Raw genomic sequence first — 23,500 nt, 5'->3', positions numbered from 1 at the left:
AGATAAGCAACAGTTTTGCAGCCATCAATAAATTAGCATAAATTAAAACGCTAGATTTCGTAGAATCGCTTGCATGCTATTAAAAAAATATTTTTTTTCTAGGTCATACAAAATTATGTGTGATGTAATGGAAAATCCTGCATAATTTTAATTCATTATATCTACTTATGAGTCGATTTTTAATAGAAGATCCAGTTTCGTAACTTTAAATCGTGTTCAAAGTCAATGCATTCGTGTCGCACCACAGGAGAAGTATGTATGTAATAGAAAATGAATTTTTAGGTTACCGTTTATTTGTATGTTTTTTAAAACATTTTTATAGCTCGTGCTTGAATTTAATACGTTTCCTTTCAAGAACTGTAGCATGTTCTTTCAGATAGTTATAAATCGGTGTATCCAGTTAAAAATTAATAAACTGTCGTAAATAAAGGATATTACATTCTTGTGCCAATAACTATACGATTTTCTAAATAAACAAATACTGTTGATTACTTAGTAAGTTCCATAAACAACTAAATTAAAAAAAATCAGCGAAACTTTTTCAGTAGGTATAAGTAAACGAAATAAATTTAACAATTTTTATATTTTAGTAAAAAAATTTTCTCGCGATAAAATGCAGTTTGAATTATGCTAACTCTGTCGTTTATCATGAAAATAAAAAAAACCTTTTCTGAAATATTTCTGGACGTTTTAGTGACGAAATTCGACCACTTTATTTTCATTAACGTTACTAAACACTCCACAAAATGTAAAATAACTGAATAGGTCAAGTCGGTACCTAGCGAGAAATTTTGGGCTTTTAAGGGCCCCATATTCTTTAAATAGTGTTTTCCGCAAAGACAAATAATTTCAAACATTTAATAACTGAATAATCTGAAGCTTATCAAATAATAGGAATGTTATGTCATGCCACCTGAGTATTTTCAAAGACGCCGCAGTAAAACGAATAAACAGGTGCAAAAACCGATCAAACCATCAAGGTTTTAGGTACTGAAATCTACGAAAATACTAACTTTTTTATATATAACTCCACATGTAAATATTCTTATAACATTTACTTGCTTAGTCCTACATATAAAATTGTTTACTTTTATTTATAAGTACGTGAAAATAATTCTTAAAATGTGGGGTTAGAATAACAGCAAACGCATGTTTTACAAACGCTTTTTTTAACTTCTTATTTTATTTGAGTAAATTTAAATGGTAACAATGAATAAACAAAACATCAAGGATTTTATTTTTGTGCTTACTTTTGTTCTACACATTTTACTTTTAAAGATTTCAGTACCTAAAAACGCCAGAAATTTCACTATTTCTCGGCCAGGAATATGGCCACCTTAATAGATTGGTAAATTTAATGAAAGTGGTAATTGAAAATGATCCGTTTTTCGAATAAAATAAAATATATCTTCTTTCTTGGAAACACAAGGAGTTAGAAGTAGTCAATATTTTTAAAATATTTAGTTACGTCGAACTTCTAGCAAATTTTTTAGTGAAATAACTCGGTATTTCCGCCATTGGGACACATATTTATATACGAATTTTAATTATATGTCATTGGTTTAAGTTTCGTCATTCTATATCAAAGCCTTCAAAGATATTTTAGAAAGACGAAACGATAATGAATTTAATTTTTTTGTTAATAAACGGTTAGTTTTAACGCAAAAAAAGGGGAAGATAAAAATTTTAAAATAAACCAGGCTATTTAATACTTATTTTTGAATATTTAAATTTTATCAAACAAAAAAGTTGTAGCAAAAAATAAGTTAAGGATGTTTATTTCAACCCTCTCCAAGGGGCAGGAATTTTCGAAAAATTGTTGAGAAGTTGTACATGCATTAGTAGTGTGTAAAATTATACCTCCTTGGTTTTTAAATGACAGCTGTTATTCTATATTTCTTTGAAAACTTTGAGATGATGTATCGCGTAGGGGGTTAACAACTAAGATCATTTTTTTGCAAAACGTGTTCTTTTTAGCAGTAGGTTCACCGATACCATTTGTGCTATATTTTTTTAAACACCCTGGATATCACCATATTTTCTTTTTAAAATCCTGTCCATTAATTTTTGGTAAAAGTAAAGTGAAAGAAATATTAGCGAATTATGAAGAACCAAAAAATTTCAAATTAACAAATGCAGTGCCTAAAATGATTGCCACCAACTTTCATTCAATAATACAGTCTGTTAAAAAACTCTTCTGTTGTACCCGTCATCAACAATTAATTAAACAAGTTTTAAAAACGACTGTCCCAAATTTTTACGTCATCTTTCTTTCTGAGAGGATACCGAGCGAAATAACAAAACGTAATACTATGAGGTTAAACGAGTTGATTTTAAAAAGCGGAAAGGTACTTAATTGTATTTATGTATTCATAAACGAAAAACCGCCTTGACATGACCTGTTATAGTTGCTACAGCCAAAACATATTATTAATTCAAAGATGCTATCAAGGTAGGTCTTGGTATACATATAAAGTGTGATGATGTTAATTATCGAAATACAAACAAACTTTGTTAAAGTCTGCTACAATGCAAATTATCAATAATAATATGTATGAAAAATAATATTTTTATGATTTATTTACTTTTTATTATAGATAGACATTTCGCCTTCCTATAAATATTGTTATATTTATTCATACATCTATGGAAGAACATTTTGTATTTTCAGCCAAATTCAATATTATTAATTCCAATTTTAAAATTATATCAACGATAAGTGTATAAAAGTAATAGAATCGTCTGACTATGTCTATGACAATACCACAAAAATTCAGCAGTCAGCAGTATATCAGATTATCTAATTATTCCAGAATAAACGTTATTGTTTAAATTATAATACGCAAATTTAATTAAATCACAAATAATTTAAACAATGACGGTCTCGATTATTTATTCTGTATTTCCAGTGCATTGCTCCAAAGAATGCCTCGATTATTGAATTGCGGTTAATTAAAGTTAAATTTCAAATGTATTCAGTAAGTTCACGTGCTGCTCACATGCTTGTTGCAAATTCAATTTCCAGTCCATACATTGCGACTTAGACCTCATCAGTAAATTAGCATATCCTCTATTTACGTGGTAGCAACTAGCAATAATTTAAGCGAGCTATTAAAAAACAAAATATGTGTATAAATTAGATGAATTTCTACTAATCGGTTAGAAGATGTGTTCCAATAGGTATACCAATTTATTTTCTGCAGGGTGAAAATCTTTGTTAATATCCCTAAACATATACGTAACAAGAAAAATCATATAACATGATTTTTAATTGATTACTTGTATTTGAAATATCTAGTGTTCATAAACAACAAATACAAATTTAGTAAACGAACAATAGTTCAAGATTCAAATAATACTAAGAATACCAAGTTGACTGGCGACTGAAAGTTGCTCAGAATTCTACATTCGAGGAACATTATGGAGGCCAAAAATGACAAAAACTTCCTTTACACCATTGTGACTGGTGATGAAACGTGGTGTTTCCAATATGATCCAAAAACCAAGCGCCAAAGTGCCGAGTGGAAGGCACCAGATGAACTAAAACTCAAAAAATCTAGTTTAGAGAAGACAAAGTGAAACAATGTTGATTTGCTTTAACGATTCCACTTCCACCAGTGCAAACCGTTAATGAGCAATTCTATATTGGCATATTCAAGCATTTGATGCACCGTATTCGTCGTATTCAGCTAGACTATTGCACAAAACGCAAAAGAAAGTTCAGGTTTGTTGCATGTACTGCCGTCTCATCGATCGACATTTGTGACTTTAACTGTCAACTGTTTCCCATTTTCATCTGATTTGACACCGTGCTACTTATATCTTTTCGGAAAGCGTTTTGTGGACGTAGAAGCCATCTAAAACACTCATTCCACATGCTTTTAGACCGTTCAAATTACTGTATTGAGGCGGAAGGGGACTATTTTGAATAAAATAAACCTGCTTTGCCAAAAACCTTTTTATTTTCCTTAATATTAAAAAGTCCTGTTTACTTTGTAACTCCCTTTATATGGTTTCACAACGATATTATTAATAATAATAGCCCATAAATAAGCAGTCTTTTGATAAAATAGATCAAGACAGTTTCCAGAACGTCGAGCAATGTTATGGTGAAAATGTAAAAAAGAAAATTACGAAATTACCAACATACTGGCGTTGATAATAATAATAATTATTATTATGTAACGTCAAATGTGACACGGAGGAAATAAAGGCTGGAGGTTTAAAAAGCTAAAGGTGTATCATGCTCTCTTATAAATTTGTGCTGTAAATTTTTTTATGTTTTGGACCAATTTTCAAGACCAAGGTACAAGATCATGACCGTTACTCCAAAATCATGATAAATAAATAGTAGATATTTTGACTGGATCGTGATGTAACCTTCAACTGATAATTTTTAAGTTATGTCCATCCTTTAAATGGATGTAAAAGTTATAAACATTCATTATTTAACGGCAAACAATTTGTTTTTTAAACTTTCTTGGCATAATTTTCATTTTCTAGGATCATCAATTAAAAATACCTGAATTATTGGTCTATCTAATTAAAATGTTTATTTTATTACTGCGTTGATACTTAAGGAGTGATGTATTTATTAATAAAGCTGCCAGAACTGAGCCGCGGGACATGGGCGTACGCATTATTTATTAAAAAGCAACAAATTACATTGTCTATAATACACCACCATAAACACCAATGGATAGGAATTAATTATACAACATCCGCATGATAACAAAGACAACAGTATACTAATGTGACTTGAACGTGAAAAATATTGAGGTAGCGGCTGAATCATGTCTCGGTTGACCCGCTTGGCACGCCATTGAATTGCGGCTCTCTTTGACAGCCCTATTTATTAATCATTTTTTATTATATGAATGTAAAATTGAACTGAAACTATTTTACAAGACCGCTAAAAGGTGAATTATACAGAGAAAAAATAATTTAATGGTAAAAATAAAATTATACGCTACAGAAACATTTTTAACAACATAAAAATTTAGAAAGGCATAATACCGACGTAATAGGAATATAACTTACTTGTTATGCATAGTACAAGTATAATATTAAAATTCAAAGTGAACTTATTTGCTGCAAAAGAGACCAACGTATCTATGGATTGCATTCCCAAATAAGCGCTTCATTGCCGACTAATTCCATATTGCCGAACTTTCCGAATAGAACTTCAATTAAACGATGACCCGCTAGTAAGGAATTCAGTGCTTTAGGCTGGTAACAACAAGGTTTGCCCTTGATTAAATTCGTGAATGGATTTGACATCACTTTTGCAATGAAATCGATCAAACAGTGGCACGTAATGCCATATGAAGTCATGGGCGAATCTTTTTACAGAAGGCCCGTACGTGTCCATTTTGCCTAAAGAATAACACGTTCCACATTTTTTTTTATCTATTTGAAGCATAGTTCGAAGTATGTAAACATTTCATAAAGTAATACCTCGTTATAATACTGTGGTTACGGCGAGTGAAACGATCTCGAATAAGAATTTCTGCTCGAATTTATTCTAAGTACAATATCAATTTAAATCACAATGAATTACTGGTATAATAAAGCAAATTCATTAGTTATTTTACACATAGCAAATGTTTACATGTTCAATTGAAACTAGGTTTATTGATAAGAAGTTTATACAAATTTAGTTAGTTTATCATTTTAAATAAGAAAATTATAATATATTTGACTTTTCATCATTGAAGATGAAAATAACATTTTCGGCTTAAGAGAGAAAAAGTTACTTACTATGACGAAACTGTCTTAAGAATATCAACTTTTGCATATATGAGTAGAAAAAAAATAAATTCATAAAAAAAAGTTAAACTTGAAACGATGGTGATGAAGAAGTTTTGAAGTGTTCATCATATAACGAATTACTTTGATTAAAAAGGAATATATATCAGAGTCATCAGTGATTTACTGTGTATTAGTTACTTCATTTATGGTTTATTGGGGATTGTGCAAACGTTGAAATTAAAAGTTCTTAAAAACTATACTTAATTGTAAATTTCAATTTATATTTTAAACTTCCAGATAAGATGTATGGATTGAAATCTAGAAAACCAACCTGCTCCAGCGTTTATTTTCTTAATTTTTATTTAGAAATGCTTAATTCTTATACTTAAGGGTTCAGAAGTCCAAGATGGCTCCTACTAACTGAAAATCATCGAAATTTGAATGCCTAATGCAAGATTACGAATTAAATTGTCGACAATCAAACCATGTTATCTCATGGTATTGCGCGATTTTGAAGTATAAATAATAAAATAATATAACAACTAAATTTGGCAAATATCGGATGACTTTTTTCAAATTTCGCCGATATTGAGCTTTTAGCGGCCATCTTGGACCCGCCATCTTGGATCCGCCATGTGGAATTGAGCAGGTCTGACTTCGGATTCGTAATGAGCGACCTCAAAACCCCCGTAAAGCAAATTTGGCAAAAATAGGATGATTTTTTTCAAATTTGGAGGATTTTGAGCATTTAGCGGCCATCTTGGATCCGCCATGTTGAATAGAGCGAATCTGACTTCGGATTCATGATCAGCGACCTCAAAAACCCTTGCAAACCAAATTTTGCGAAAATAGGATGATTTTTTCAAATTTCGAGTTTTTAGCCGCCATTCGCCATCTTGAGTTTCATCAAGCTATGAACATTAAATAGCAACAATGTAAGCCCGAAACCAATCGAATCGAACGGTAACTTTTTTTTACAAGGGGGATCGACAAGGAAAATTTTAAGCCCTTGATCGTTCAAATCAGAGCACATGAAAAGTGGAAGGAGCTTTGTTACGGTTAACAAAGAACGTCCCACATATATAATTTTAACCAATGGGAGGTAGTCCAAAAAGTATAATTTGTAATATAAGGTGACATCAAAACTGATGTGTTTCAGCTTTAAAGATGCTTCTCACTATTTTCAAAAATTTCCGAAAAATATATAAAAGATTTAAAAATTCCATGAAATATGGAAATATGAAACCGCGGGATTTCCATTAGAAAAACGCCAGAATGTCACCGAAAACTTATTGTATAAACAATTCCATAATTTATCATGTAAATGTTTAAAGTTTAATAAATTTTTAATGAGTGCTGACGATGTTGTGGATAGAATTCGATGATGAGATTTCTGTAATTTTATTTAAATTACTTTTATGTATTTTTCTGCGTATTTATGTAATTTGTAATTCTCTCTCTCTTCTCTCTCTAATTTTTCTTTATTCATGAGATTATTTTTTGCATATATTTTTCAATAACACTTATTACTGTGTACTTGTAAGAAAATTCTGCGTTTATGCTGTTTGTATTCATTAAGCCGGCTCCAAATGATGTGTTCACTCGCCAAACATTTATCTCACCTAAATATGTCAAGTATTTGCAGATTATTTGTCTAAAATCTAAGTTATATCATCCATAAGATGTGAAAATGTGACATTTGAGAACATGATAAATATCTCTTCAAATATTTATAAACGTTCTACACACGATGTGTGTACTTGCCAATTATCCACATTTCAGGCAGTGTACACTTGCCATTTTATTTTTTTTTATGAATGTAAAGAGAGATACAAACACTTGCTTGATATCTTGATAGTGATGTTCGTATATTGAGGCACAGTAATTTTCTTTGATGTGTTTTACGCCCCTTAGCATCACATTCATTTGTTTAATAGTTCAAACAGTGTCTCGTTTGTATAGGTTTGGCGATTACTTGGCAAGTGAAAATATGCTTTCGAATGTATCGATATCTACACATACACATGATACGATATTCCTTTACGTTTGACAAGTACGTGTAGTCAGGCAAATCTATATACATATTCGCATTCTCTACCATTCAGTCGTCCACACGATGCGGTATTTGTTTACATTTGGCAAGTGACCGTATCGTTTGGAGCCGGCCTTAACAATAAACAATTATATTTCGCCAATTAATACACTTTCTTTTGTTTTCAGACTGACAGCGAAGTAGCATGTGAAGAAGCAGCCCGTCTCACGGTAGAACAACAAGAAGACGAAGACGATGAGGACTACTGCGACTACCACGACCTGCCGCCCCCGCCAGACGGTGGCTACGGCTGGGTCGTGGTGTTCGCCTCCTTCATGTGTAACATGATAGTGGACGGTATAGCCTACACATTCGGGGTGTTCCTTTCCGATATAGTCGATTCCTACGGGGAAACGAAAGGCAAGACCGCGTGGGTGGGTTCCCTGCTCTCAGGAATGTATCTTAGTGCTGGTCCTCTAGTGAGTGCCCTTACGAATAAATTCGGATGTCGTGCTGTGTGTGTGGCGGGTAGTATTATTTCCACTGTGGCTTTTGTGCTGTCGATCTTCAGTCCCACGGTGAACTGGCTGATGTTGACTTACGGTTTCATCGGTGGTTTCGGTTTCGGTTTGATCTACCTACCGGCGGTGGTGTGTGTGGGTTACTACTTCGAAACCAAAAGATCTCTGGCGACTGGGATCGCTGTTTGCGGGTCGGGGGTTGGTACCTGTGTTTTTGCGCCGCTAGCTACGGTCTTGTTGGAGTCTTACGGATGGAGAGGAGCCAACTTGATTTTGGCCGGTTTCATTTTTAACTGTGTTATATTTGGCGCTCTCATGCGTCCACTGGAATACCCTAAAGAAACTGGGGAAACTCCATTGTTGCAGAGGATGGCAGAGGAACGTCGAATACAGATGGAGAGGGGTAGCATAGGCGGCTCGTACTTTATGGTGCAACTTCCTGATGGCACTATGGAGAGGAGGCAGAAGCAACCGTTAAACATTGATCCAGGCGTCCATTCCAGCTTAAACTTGGATCAGCTTGCTCCGGGCACACCAATAACTCCGATTCCAACAGTGCCAACCCTGCCAACCATCACCGAAGTTAAAATTACTGAACAAAGCGGTAGTTCGGGAACACCTAGTCCAAGAGATAGCACTCAAGAAATCAGAGTAAAGAATCCCCGTCTGGAAACTATACAGCAAGAAGGACGCATCCGTAGAGATTCCGACCATACGGCTGAACTGAACAGCCAGAATGCGAAAATAATTATGCCAAGAAATGCTAGTCAGCCGGCCTTCAGTACACACGTGCAAGGCCTGCCTAAAAATGGTTCCGTACCAACATTTGATAGAATAAGAAAAACGTCCTTTGGCGAAAGATTTAGGCCGACGCTGGGTCCTATCAAGTCTTCTTCGCGAGGCAATGTTACCAACTCTAATGGAGATATGAGACGAAGGAGGAACGATTCCACTGGATCCTTCATGACGAGAAACAATAATAGCGATGTGAGTATATACATTACTGAAAATTTGCTTAATTAAAATACTGGTGAAACCGATTTACCTAGCATATGTCAATATATATTTACATTTGATATAGTCAAGTGTGGATTAGGCCTTATGTATTCTAGGACTTAAATTATATCTTTGATATAACAAGATGTAGTGATGTTTTATCAGTTAACAATTAATTCATCAAAAGTTACTACATACATCTAAAGAATAATTTCTACTAAGTGCAGTGGAAAAATTATGATAATATATATTCTATAAATTCTAAATTTTTTCAACAATCATGTCGCGTTAGAAAATAGAGGTTTTACAAGTTTCTAGCTGTTTCTAGATCTTTTAATTCGGAAGAAGAGAGCCCCTTTGTACAATGTCGTATTTAGAAAAATCTGAATTTCAAGTGAACGAAACGTTCGCACTATTCCAAGAGATGTAACACGATTGCTTTTTCACAATTGTAACCCTGGCAGATGGGATTCTCTCCTAATTTTATATTATACGAGTAGATTTACTCTTTCAATCACTATCCTATTAAAAGATCTGATTTTGCTCATACTTAGTATCTTTCTGGGAAATAGTAATCATTTCCTTCATATGAATCAATTCAGGTCTTGAGTCCCTCTATTCAAAATGTATTTCTTTCTTCCATCTAGCTAATTAAAACATGTTTAGTGGCAATTATCTCTTCTATCATTGTCTTTCAAATTCTAACACCTAACACCACCTGACCATGTTAAGCACAACCTGTTTGAATCCACTCTTCTATAAATTTTTCGTCGTATTCGCATTTTATGGCAAAAACGGGGTAAATTCTGAGAACGGTGTTATAGCTCGAGTTTCTGTCACTAATTTTTAGTTAAACTCAGCAAAAAAATTAAGAAAGCAGAAAAATTTCCAAATTTATTTAATGATTTTTGAAAGGCTGCAAAACATACCAAAAGACCCCTGAAGAGGATTGATTCATGATAAAAAAAAAGGTGACTTTTCACTTAATAACCGGTATCTCAATGGGAAATAATCGTAGAGAAAATTTTTAAAAAATGAAGCCGAGGAAACAGGCTAAATGATCCTGGCATTGATTAATCCATAAAATATTCTGAGCCCATGGGCAGTTGAAAAAAAAATTGGAAAATTTTTGCCTTGTATTATTTCTTCTGATTGCGCCGAAAGTGGTGCTCAAAAAAGTTTTTCATCTCAAAATTTCATAACTAGAATCTTCAAGCTTCAAGATGCTTCTTTTTCTTTCTCGATACGACCATTATTCACAAAGTTACAGCCTTTCAAAAATCACTAAAAAAATTTGGAAATTTAATTTTTGTTTACCGAGTGTATATTTTCGCATCACTTGATGGCTAAGGTGCTTTGGTATTTCTTTCTCAGATTTGTTTTGATTCCACTGAAAAGGAACTTTTAGTTGTGAGACGTTTTTTTCGATTTGTTCTTTTTTTATATTTTCAACCGTTTTCACATTTCCGATATTCTCGGTCTTGACATAAGAAAAACGGATGGATTTAGAGAAGTGTTTATAGTAGGATCATATTCGATTGCAAAGTAATAAATCATTGCCTGTCAAGGGATCCAGTGCCATACGTTTTTAAGGGTTTTAGAAATTGAATAATTTCTTTATACATTATGAATGGACGAAGGGATCAGTTCACGTCTGGCACCCTTGTTCCTACAAAAAATCCTTTATTCTCATAAACAATTTATTTTAAATGTAATTTATTATAAATCCAATTTGTGTTTTAATTTCGACATATGTACTACATTTTACCTCTGTACGCGCCACTGTTGTTTACTTGTTTTTTGGAAGCGCTCTCTATTTTACGATCAAGCTCGCCAAGTTACTATTTGACGTATAACCGACCACTTCGTACACTCGATGCACCTGGGCGACTACAGCTACTACCAGAACACAGTGCGTATGCAGCGGTATTTCAGATTTAACATTCAATTTCATTTTAAATTTGAAATGGTTCATCTTACGCCTCCTAAAAATGATAACACGATATTCCTTTGATAAAAGACCGACAGTTTTTTGCTCTACTTTGCATCGAATACGATCCTACTATAGTCGAACCTCATTTTTTATATTTTATTTATATGTTTATTTAGATGTACTTGCATAGATGAGTTGTGTCTGGTACAGCAATTTTGTAACATATTCCGAGAAAAATTACAAACCATTACTGTGTAGCACTGCCGATCTATTGATTTTAAGTTAATGTTATGTTCCAATTAACATTATCCAATGCAAATATGATTAAGGTTTCTGAAGTTTTCAACAAATAAATTAGCTGGAAAATCGGATCAGTTTAAAATCACTAGTTCTGATATTTTATCAGTACCTGTCAATGAGTATAGATAAAGTTTACAAATACTGCAGTTTGAGTTAATACTATAGATTTATTCGTGTATCAATTTGAGAAATCAAAATATCTTAGTGTTATTAAAAAGCTGTTTAAAATACAGAAATAGAATCCAGCGTTCCATAAAATAACAAAGTTTATAACTCCCGATATAATCGGAATTTAAAAATATTTTGTAACGAATTTTTGAAGCAAATTACCTACAAGTAGGTATGACAAAGTTATAATTATCGTACTTGCTCGTAAAAATTTAAATATTTTTATTTAAGTACAGAGGAACAATCTTTACTTCATAGCTCAGTAAAAGGTTTAATATTTGAAACTGTTCTAAATTCATATGATCACATATTACGTTTTTTACGACGCTTTTATAAGCCGTTAAATTTGCATAGTAACTTGCACCGTTTCCGAAATTATTCATTGTTCTACAGTTTTCCCGATTGAGTGTGATAATTGCACCACTTTCTTTGGTCAGCGCGATAATTAAAAATATATTTAATGACACTATATTCAGGACAAGTCGGGTTAGGTACATTATACAGTGTGGACCATTTTGGTAATGCATGTATGGGTACCTTGGAAGCTATAAGAGATAGGATAATGGTTTTAGACAGTTCTGTCGCTAACTTAATGGCGCTTTCAGATCGGTTCTAGCTCTCCAGGTTTTTGAGTTATTTTGAAAAAGTAAATGTGGCGTTTTCGAAAATCGTCTAACTTTTTTATTTAGAGCAATTTAAAATCTGAAAACACTGTCAGAGCTCGTTTTCTCGAGGAATATCACTATATTTAGATTTCTATTGCGACATTTCGATTGCGAGAAACCATCATTCTGATGGGCGCCATATTGAATTTTAAGCTGAGCAAATAGAGCCGTGGCTTTCCAGTGACCCTTATAATATAAGAAAAACAAATTAAAAACGTCAAAATCAATATTTTAATTTTTTTAATATATCTGTCAACACCGCATATTTTTTCGAAACTGTTATACCTGTAGAATAGTCTCAAATTTTTCTAAAAGCTTATCACTAATGTCATGGCGTTGAGTGTAAAAATGATAGTAATGGCGACATGTTTACGAAGAAAAGCCCTATTAGTAGTAGTCTATGAATTTCCATGAGAATTGTCAAAAATCGGCCACACAATACGTTCGATGACAAATTATTAATTTCCAATAGAGAAAACATATCATGGTCACCAGATATTATCACCTGGATTTCTTCCTCTGAGGGTACCTATGTGAAAAATCTAATTGATGAATTCGAAGCTCCCCAAACTGTGAAAATTCTGGAAGAAAGAGCTCGACAAGTATTTGCAAAATATTAATAGGAATATCATTCAGCGAGTGACAAATAATATTTTACAAAGGTGTCTTTCTTGCATACCTAAAAATGGACAACATTTCGAATAATAATCCCGATATGTATTTCTCTATTACATAGTTGATGATATTGGGTTGTTGTTGAAATAATCTATTATTTGATTGCCCCAGTTATTATTATCTCTTTCATAGTTCTTAGCATGTAGCTTTCAAAACTTCCAAACTTTCTCAAATTTCTAATAAGTTTAGAAAAATACATTTTATTTGGTGGTTGTCTTTCGGGATAATTGCCAATACGACTTGTTTAAAGCCACAGTTGCTGTTCTATTATTTTTCTTCATTGGGATAATGCAAAGTGTAATATTTTCGCAACGCCATGACATTAATTTTAAGCTTTTACAAAAATTTGAGACTATATTATAATAACTTCGAAATATTACGGGATGTTGCCAGATTTAGTAGAAATATTAAAATATTGATTTTGAGGTTGTTTTTGAAATTTTTTCTTACTTATATTATATCAGTGAAAAGCCAAAAAAATACTCTATTTGCTTAGCTTGAAATTCAATATGGTGCCCATAAGAAAAAGAAAGTTGATGATGGTTTCTCGCAACCGAAACATCGCAATGAAAATCTAAATATAGTGAAACTCCTCGAAAAAACTTGGTGTGAAAAAGTGTTTTCAGATTTAAAAAACTCCTCTAAATAAAAAAGTAACGGGCGATTTTCGAAAACGCGACATTTTACTTTTTTCAAAATAACTCAAAAACCTGAAGAGCTAGGATTGGTCTGCATGTGCCACTAAGTTAGCAACAGAACTGTCTAAAACTTTCCCCATCTAACAATTTTCCTGTCTCTTCTAGTTTCCAAGATACCAATACATGCATCGTCAAAATGGCCCACAATGTGGTCATTTTGCATAATGTTCGGGCATATGATATTTATATCTACTTAATCTGATTGCCCAAAGAATTACAGTTTATCTCTCTGCCTGTGTTTTTTAGTTATTATAGGTATGTACCTACTTACATAGTATCTATTTAATCGTATAACATACATATACAAATAAAAAATTAAATACTCTGAAGTTCCTTATTTCTTTATTTTTAATGATTATATAATGTACAATGAAATGTATATAGGTAATATACATATTAGATGTTTACGTATTAGCACTACGTATAGTATACAAAGTATGTTCAGTCATTTAGGTATTAACATTGTATTTAGTTAGGAAATTTAAAGACAAATACATTTATTGCCAAGTATTATACTTAAGGTTAAGTTTCGTTCCAGTCATTGTACTGTTATTTTATTATAAATTGTATTCCTTTTAATACTGTCAATTTTTTTTCTGTAATCATGTGACTCCTTTTGATGTGTCCTAAACTGAGGATTGTACAAATATTGTTTATTTCTTGATTGTTGAGCTATTTGTCTACAGATTGTCGAAACCAGAACATGTTTAAGTATTTAAGTAACTTTTGAATATTTAAAAAAATCACATAAAGAAGTAAAAAGAAATAAGCCATAAGCACAAATTTCAATACACAGATGGTTAAAATGATCTAAAATTAGTTTTTTTTCTTATAATTTCTGACACTTACTACCACTACTCTTGAAGAATGCAATACATTGAAAGAATGCAATCCAGTTTAACTATTTTTTTGCCAAACGGAAAATAAATTCGAAAAATCAAATTTACACCTTTGAGAAAAAAAATGGAGGCTGTACCCAAATATAAAAATCATATATCACTTTAAAAAAGCAGAATTAAAGAAAAACAGTGTGTATCCAAAATTGCATATTTTAGACATTCATTTATTTCAACTTACTTTTCTTAAAATTTCCCAAGAATTACTACCCCTATATCCAAATCTACTGAACCCTTTACAACGCTGAGGTCATGAGTCACTATAGAAATTGAAAACAATATTTAGTATCATGGCGATTGATTAAGAACATTATTCAACGTTCACTAGTTTAATTTAACTACTGTACAGCAAAGTTAACCCCGTTAATTACACTTAAAGTACATAATGTGGATTTATCGACTTTGCACTCTTGCAATGCAATGTTCTTTAAAGACTAGAATATTGATCAAAGCGAGGCATTCGCATTTGTAATATTATTCCCGCTAATGATATAAGTCAAGGTCTGCACAATTAATTTGACACATTTGATCGATTTACTAGAAAAATGCCCATTTCCTTTCTTTCTCAATGAATGTATCCTAATTTTGGGAAACATTTCGTTAATACTAGGAATTAGAAGACGATAGATAATCGAAAATGTTCTTTATTAGATGTTCCAAATAGCATTTTTACAATACTTTTATTTCAGATTATAATAATCATAAAGGAATTCAACAACTTAAAAGCCTTCTACTCGATTGTAACAATTTTTGACCGGATGAAATTATTCAAGAAATTGTTCCAATTCTTTAGGTATATTTGTATGATATTTATATGTATAAGGATAAGACTACCGAGTATTAAAATTAAAATAGATAATAGTGACAGCAAGATAAAAACTTTGTCAGACACAACTATGTCTAATTAACCCATCTACATCTCTTTAAAAATAAAAAAAAATGAAGTACTTACCAAATGCAAGTAAAATTGATATTATTGAATAAATTTAACATTCCTTAAAATTATCAAATAAATTAGTAACAACCTGATCCCAATTTCTCCACGTTTCGAGAAACATATTGCTCTCTTCTTCAGAAGAATTCATGTTTACCTACTTGATGGAAAACGGATATTATGGAAAAGCGTTTTAGGTATACCTAACTAATTTAATCATCTTTAGAAATGAGAAATACACAAAGACCGGAACTCACGAGCGGGCGAAGCCGCACGTATTGCTAGTCTATTTATAATAGCAATAAATTGATTTATTTACATCTCTTCTATCCCCTTCTGTCTGAGAAAGTAATCGATGTCGTAAATTGTCTTCATTTCCTCTAGAAACTAATAGAAGTTCAGCTACCCTAAATATAGATAACATTTATGACTAATATTTTCTGGAGTTCGACTACTTACAAAAGTAGGAAATATACTCTATTTTTTTTAAATAATCACCAATAAGTGGATTTATACTGTATCAAAGCATAAACCTGTCCAGTGGACACCACATGGGCGAAATTTGACAAAATTATTAAACGCATCGAAAGGATGGCTGCAGCCGGTCTAATGGACAAACGACAACAAAAAAATTAAACTGCTGTTATTGAACATGTATAAGTGCACACGTTCTATAATAACGAGAAGAAAACGAAAAATAGAAATAATTCTATACAGGGTGTCCCTGAAAAGGATGGACAACACTTGACCACAGGTTCCTTGGATGAAAATAAGACTATTTAGCCTCGTATTTAGCCTAACTTACCTATATACAAAAGTGCACGCCTACTGAGATATAGCCTTCTAAATATAGAATAGATAACCTAACTTCCTGCATAGTTGTCTTGTTTCATTGAATTTTACGTAAATAGAATAAATCTTCTCTAAACTCTAACATATTTGTTTTCTTAATGTCTTTGATAAATTATTAAGTAGGTATTTTATTGGTAAACCGTCGTTGTAGACTATCAGCTATTTCCTTAAGGTTATGTGACGTTAATTCCGATGTACAATTCTGTATTTGGGGCTCGGTGAATAAAACTCAATGGAAAATAAATCATGCCATCGAGAACAATTCATTTTCCATGTGGCAGAGTTCCATCATCCATTAATAGCACATTATTTACCCTGTAATTAAACGAATATCTTTTCGAAGTTCTGCCGGTTCATTATTTTGTTGCATATTGTACCTATTATAGTTATTGTATATCTGTTTAGAAAATTTTTGGTAACGCATTGTTGATATCTGCTATTACTGCAAACACTTATTGGAAATGCAATATTGAACATTCAGTTAATTTTGGATTTTTAATCAGTATTAAACAAGTAGACATTGACCTTAATCGATTCATTTCCGCAAAACTAATAGTAGGTTTTTAAACTTTTCCGTTTCCATTATTACCGTCTTCCAAATGATTTCATTATGTAGTATTCAAAGTCTAATTTATTGTGATGTTATGTGGGCTGTATATATACAGATAGATAGTGTTTCAAATGATGGCAATACTATTTGGCATTGTTTATAATCATATCAAATAACTTCTGCAAATATAATTTATATAATTTGCATTCCCACCCACTGTATTTGATGTTCATTTGATACCAGAGTTATTTATTTTGTTATACTTATTTGCTTGCTGGCATATTATGGGATGTACGTAATTGAATTCATAACGCTTGGAATTTGACGATATTTACCTATAGATAATTGATTTGTACAATTTTCAATTGTGTAAACAAAGCCTATTTCACACACAAATATACATATTGACAAATTATTGAGAAGCGCTTATCTTGTCTTTTGAGAAAGGGAGATAGATCAATAAATATTTTTTTTTTAATTATACCAAGTGTCTCATGAGAGGTGCACAGAATAACACAGATAACAGACCTCAGGTAAAAATAAACGAAAAGATTTATATAAACCTATTCCGGAAATTTATTTATGTCTTTAATATTTCAGAAACTCGAAATTCACAAAATTTGATACAGTAATTCCCACTTTTAATCAGCCCCTTTCTTAAAGGGTACCTTCTACTCGTACACTTTTTTGACACATCTCTGTATATTTTATTAAAATATTAAAATTTACAAAAATATTAAAATTGTGAAATATCTGTATTTTCTGAGAGTATTTTCTATTTGTTTCATAGTAGTACACAAAGAAATAAAATAAAAATCGGAAAATACTATACAAAAATAAATAAATACAAATTAAACTTAAAAGAAATACGTAAACTAGGTTAGCATTCTTATAGCACGAATAAATAATAAAAAATAACAGCAGCCTGGGGAAGCTAGCCTTGGCTTGCAAAGAGCCGTCATCATATTGAAAACACAGCCACACTCTTTTTTAAAGAAACTACATTTTCCTAAATTACTATTTTTTAAATTGCATTAAACCTTATGTTCAAAGTTTGCTATTAAACCTAGTGTTTCTTTAAAAAAATGCGAGTGTTATGGAAGTGACTAAAATACAGTACCTATCTACTGTAAGTTTTATTTTGTATTCAATTAAACATATAATTATAATACAGCTGAATAGAAAAATAGTAGCATTTCAATGTATGTTCAATAAATGTTTTATTTTCTGTATTCCAAGAATCTGCAGCAAACGATTTATATTGGACTAGTGCCAGGGAAGAAAATTACTTGTTGAATGAAACTGAATTGTTTTCAATATGTCTGATATGTCAGAATCAAATAAGAAATTTCTTTAAAATTATCTAACGGTTCTTGAATGTATTCGTCCTTTTAATTATTGAGATAATAAAAATCAAGAATAGTGTGGATATTAAGTAAATTCATTTTTGAGGTTATTCTGCAATTAATCATTAATTGAAAACAACTGAGAACAACAACAAAGTTGGGCCGAAAACTGTATAGGGTACTACATCACCGACATTGCAACAAACATCTAGGGGTGATTCCTCTCACCATACCAAAAAATAAAAAACGAGTAACATTTTTCGCAAAATGCAATATTATTTTTAATGTTACATAACTTGTTTTGGCAGTGGCTACAAGGAAACTACGATGTACCAAATCTAAAGTTTGTATTAACAATCGCTCTTGAGAGTCTTGAGTATTGAACAAACACTGTTTAACGTCCAACCTTTGAAGGATTGTGGACCCCGTAGGAATTATTTTAAGAAAAAAATATTACTCTTTTTGATTTTTTGTTTGTTTTGGTGAGAGGAATCAGCACTTACAAGTTTATTGCAATCCGTATTAACTTCATATAAAACTTTCTAAATTTCATTTCGCACCTGGTGAAATTTTTTGAAGACATATGTTTTCTGGTATGTATGGGGTTTTAGGCACTAAGTGCTCATACCTAGTAATTAGAAATTACTAAGTAGGTGCCAACCACCAAGCACTTACACAAAAGTGCTTAATCATTTTTTTTAAACCTCTACATGTGTTTTATGAAATTTTCCCTTGGCTTAGGAATTTACCGAAATTCTCGCCGAAGACACAATCTTCACTGAACTAACTCTATTATCCGGTGAAAATTTTAACACTTCAATTTTGAACATAAATACTACATTCACGGAACCCACTCGTATTTCTGAAATACCTACAAATTAACATCTGGGTGGGAGTTCTCTTTAAAAACACCTGGTGGATAAAGAATACATAAATGACTTCAGAATAAATTCACCATTTGGAAGTTGTCCAGTTGGAATTGGATTTAATGTATGGAACAATTACCCTTGAAAACGTTCAGTCTATTATTAGATATTTTCTTTCCACACAATAATTGAATCTCTAGAAAACCTTAATTTAAGTTTCCCAGTGATTCATCCTTGCTATACCATATTCCGGTCCTATATTAAAATTTGTCTTTTTAATCATAAAAACCATTATGATTATGAATAGTATGTATTAAAAAAAATGCATAGCCAAATCTCAAAATTATTCGGTACAGGTATCATAGGCACTTAATAATGTTTTTCAATTTAATGATCCTTCTTTTTTCTTACTACTTTATGAAACACATTTTCAAAAAAAATATAAATAGATATTGGTGTGATAAGTTTTAATAAATTTACAAAAATAGTCCACGAATGAAAGCCTGTAAAAATATATTGTTTAACATATGGCTTTATTTCATTTGAAATAATATATTTATTTCGACAAAATTTTCAATTATCTGGTTTCTGATAACGAAGAACTTCATTGTTTTTTAAAACATCCAGTTGAAATCTTGTAGGTATGTGTTTTTAACCCATGGCAGTACAATTTCTAGGTTGTAGTGTCCATTGACACCTCCCACCCCCGTACTTTTGCACTTTTGCACAAACCTATAGTTCAAATGCATTATTTTAAAGAAATTGTTTTGTTAATTAACTTTTTCCAATTTCTCGCAACATACCTACTAATTTTTACAAAAATATTCTTCGGTGGCTACAATTAAGAGATCTAATAGGTAGTCAAATTAGCTTTGCAATTCGGATTTTTTAAACATTTTTATATTATTTATTTGACCTTAACACCGCGTACACGATTTAGTTTTGACAATTATTTTGAAAACGAAATGCAGAAATATAGAATCATACATTTTTCAGTATATTCTCATTAAAAGAGCTCAAATGTGCTTTCGCAGAGGTAGCATATACACATATCGATATGTATTATTAATATTGATTGCTGCTGTTTGTCGTGATTTATGAAATATAATATTTGATTGTAGCTAATTTAAAATCTGGATTTTAAATTAACCTAATTTCTAAAATTAAATTTAATAATTTAGAAAAAACTTGTCAAAATAGATGCTTCGAAATACATCAATTTCTTTTTTAGGAGAAGCCTTAACTAAATATAGTGTAAATAAAAAAGTTATTAACTATTACATATTTAAAGGTGAAATATTTAAAAAATCGAGTTCTACATGAAAATTTTATAGGTATGAAACAAAATTAAACATACAATTTATTTAATGTACAATACCTTTGAAACATAGATGGCACAGGAAAAGTTTGGAGAGGGGAAAGAGGGACAATGGCTGTAACGTAACAATCTCCCTTTCTCCATTTGCATTTCAATTCGTTAATTTATAAGTCTTCGCAAAATTTGAACAGAATATTTGAAAAAAACTAACATTTATTTTAATTTTGAATGAAAAATTACAAACGAAATTGCCATTATTTTCACCCAAAGAATCTGCCTTTAACAACTTGACATGCTTTTTAGAAACACCCTCTATAGATGCTTTCGCAATGATAAATTTTATTTTTTCAAATTATTAGATTTATTGTATCTATTGACTTTCTTCACTTCTTTCTGTAGTAGTACCGAAAAATGAATTGTTTCTGTTATATCATTTCGAAAGAAATACAAGAATATTTCTGTTTTCCCTAATTATTATCTATCATTATTTTTAGCATATATCCCTACAATATTCTTATTGTTCTCTCTTATTGTTCTCCCGTTTAGGTTATTATGTTCAATATTCATAACAATTTGATAGATTTTGTGTAGTTTTTAAAATCCCATTTTGCTTACTTTTAATTCTTCTGCTACCAGTACCAATATGGGATTAAAATCTCTCGTCAGATTTGTGATGCCAAAATTACTCTTTATTTGTAAATTTTATACCGGCGCATATTTTTTTATTATTTTATCTTTTTGATACTTCTGATTTGATTGTAAACTTTTTCCTATAATTGGTGCCTCACATTTGAACAAATAATTTGTAAAATAACTAAATACATAAATAATCATAAAATATTACCTACATTAACCTGCGTGATCTTAATAAATTTAATATGTTTAAGTCACATTAATAAAATCTTATATTTTTAGGTCGATGTCGAGAGTTTAGCATATACATCCAAATTGTCAATTTCAAGTAAGAAGGAAAAATACATGGTTAGACCTCTGTCCAGAAAAGACATCTTCTATTCAGGATCTATAGTTAATCTTCCAGAATATCACAAGTCGCAGAAGTCGCTAACAAATTATAGGCAGAGTATTTTAAGTATACCTCAAATGCGAACACTAGAAGATGAAGGATCTCGTAAGTACATTGGATATATAATTATATAAACAGAGCCAAATTGAAAAAAAAAACATTGAAAATAGTACATGATTATAAAATATAGTTAAATACTTAGCATAATTTAGAAGTATTGAATAAAATGTTATTTAAGTACCTACTATTTTTAGAGAGCTTAAAGGAATCACTAGTAAAAGCTGCATATTTATTTGCAATGTTGAAATCAACATGAATGTATAAGACAATTCACTTTATTTTTTTTTCTATTTATTTTGATATTTTGCACCTATGGAAAAAATTAAATGCATAATAATAGTGATGTGCAATTAGGTCAATTTTATAAAATTCAAATTTGATATTTGAATTATTTTCAAACCTCTTATTTTATCATTTAACAATTTTTATTTTATTAACAAGGGAGTTATTGAAATCTGTCATAGTAATGACCTAACTTATACCTATACAAGGTGTTAAAAAAAAGTGATTCATGCCATTAGCCACAGATTTTTTGAGTGAATATAATAGGATTCACCAAACTTTCTCTTATGCACGCTTTTAATACAAAAATACCTTTTGCTTTTTATATTGAGTGTTTATTACTTTATTTTTCATTTTTGTAAAATTTTTATTTAGGGCTTAGTTTACATAATAGTTTACGCCATGTTTAGAGCATAACATTCTTTAAAAAATAATATTTTGTTAAAATATTGATTTAGAGAAGACTTTTTATTGAATCGTTTAATTTACTTAGGTATCTAATTTTAGAAATTAGAGTAATTTAGAATTGAGAATTTTGAGATTTTAAGAGCTACATTTCAATATTTGAATTCAAAAAACAAGCAAAAAATTTAAATATGCAATATTCAATATGCTCATTTGTATTCTTTTAATGAAAGAAAAACGAATAATGCTAGAAACTTTAGGTAATTTTAGCCTTCTGCAATTCATTTTCAGAATCATCAAACTGGAATCACATGTTTTGTGTTAATTAGTAATAAAATTTGGCTATTAAATGTGTAGAAACATAAATGTTTCAATTCAAATAAATTGGTACCATCCAAGGATATTTTCGTAAGCTTAGTTTGTTGTTTAAGTTAATATCCCATATCCAAAAAAGCAATAACTTGTAAACCAAAAATCCAAAATTTTTTTAAAAATTTTTACAGGAGTCGAAAGAAAAAGTTGATCCTGAAGGTACATTTTCAATTCAATTTCAACTAAATCTTAAAAAATAACAGATTTATAAATAAAACATTTTTTTCATTACAAATTTAATTAGTTCTATATTGAAAAGAAGTGCTTGAATGAAAATTTGCATAAGGGAATTTCCATTATTTTCACCTAAAGAATCTGGTTATTGGCTTGAATCACTTGGTGACATACCCATAACCTGTACATTTTACCTTAGCAATTTTGAAATATATTTTTTATTATTAGTTATAGAAATTTATATTACTAAGATGATTTATTAATTAAATATTAATTCCAGCTGGTGATATATGTCCATGCCTGGTCCTTCCAGAAAGCTTTACATCAGCCCTTGGCCAAATGATGGATATGTCTTTATTAAAAGATCCTGCATTCATGCTCATAGGGATTTCCAATTTGTTCGGAATGGCTGGTCTATATGTCCCATTTGTATACTTGGTTGACTGTGCAAAAAATGATGTAAGTATTTATTTCTGTATAAACGTTACACTGTGAGAACACCGCCAACTCACATTTAAGTCAAAATACTGCCAATAAATATTTAAATTGGCAAAAGATTTTGAGTAATGGCGAATTTCAAACTGATGGTTGAATATAAGTAAATATCAGGAATATGAAATAAATTTATTATTTTGAAATACTAGACATTTAGTCGACATCTAAAACTAATACAGAGATTGTA

The 23,500-nt window shown here is 30.9% G+C and overlaps 1 protein-coding gene across 4 annotated transcripts in view; it reads left to right on the top strand.

Moving 5' to 3' along the window:
* Positions 1-23,500, top strand: part of LOC108915171 (monocarboxylate transporter 14) — a 141,424-nt gene that overhangs the window by 108,521 nt on the left and 9,403 nt on the right. For all 4 annotated transcript variants that reach the window (XM_018721137.2, XM_018721138.2, XM_018721139.1 and 1 more), the window contains exons 2-4: positions 7,972-9,291; positions 21,417-21,630; positions 23,099-23,277. In XM_018721137.2, the coding sequence (XP_018576653.1) occupies positions 7,972-9,291; positions 21,417-21,630; positions 23,099-23,277 (1,713 nt within the window). The remainder of the gene's footprint in view (positions 1-7,971; positions 9,292-21,416; positions 21,631-23,098; positions 23,278-23,500) is intronic.

This window comes from Anoplophora glabripennis, unplaced genomic scaffold (genome assembly GCF_000390285.2).
Source record: "Anoplophora glabripennis isolate ALB-LARVAE unplaced genomic scaffold, Agla_2.0 scaffold916, whole genome shotgun sequence".
Classification (NCBI taxonomy): domain Eukaryota; kingdom Metazoa; phylum Arthropoda; class Insecta; order Coleoptera; family Cerambycidae; genus Anoplophora; species Anoplophora glabripennis.
Note: the sequence above shows the minus strand (reverse complement) of the source record. Positions and strands in the feature narration are given on the sequence as shown.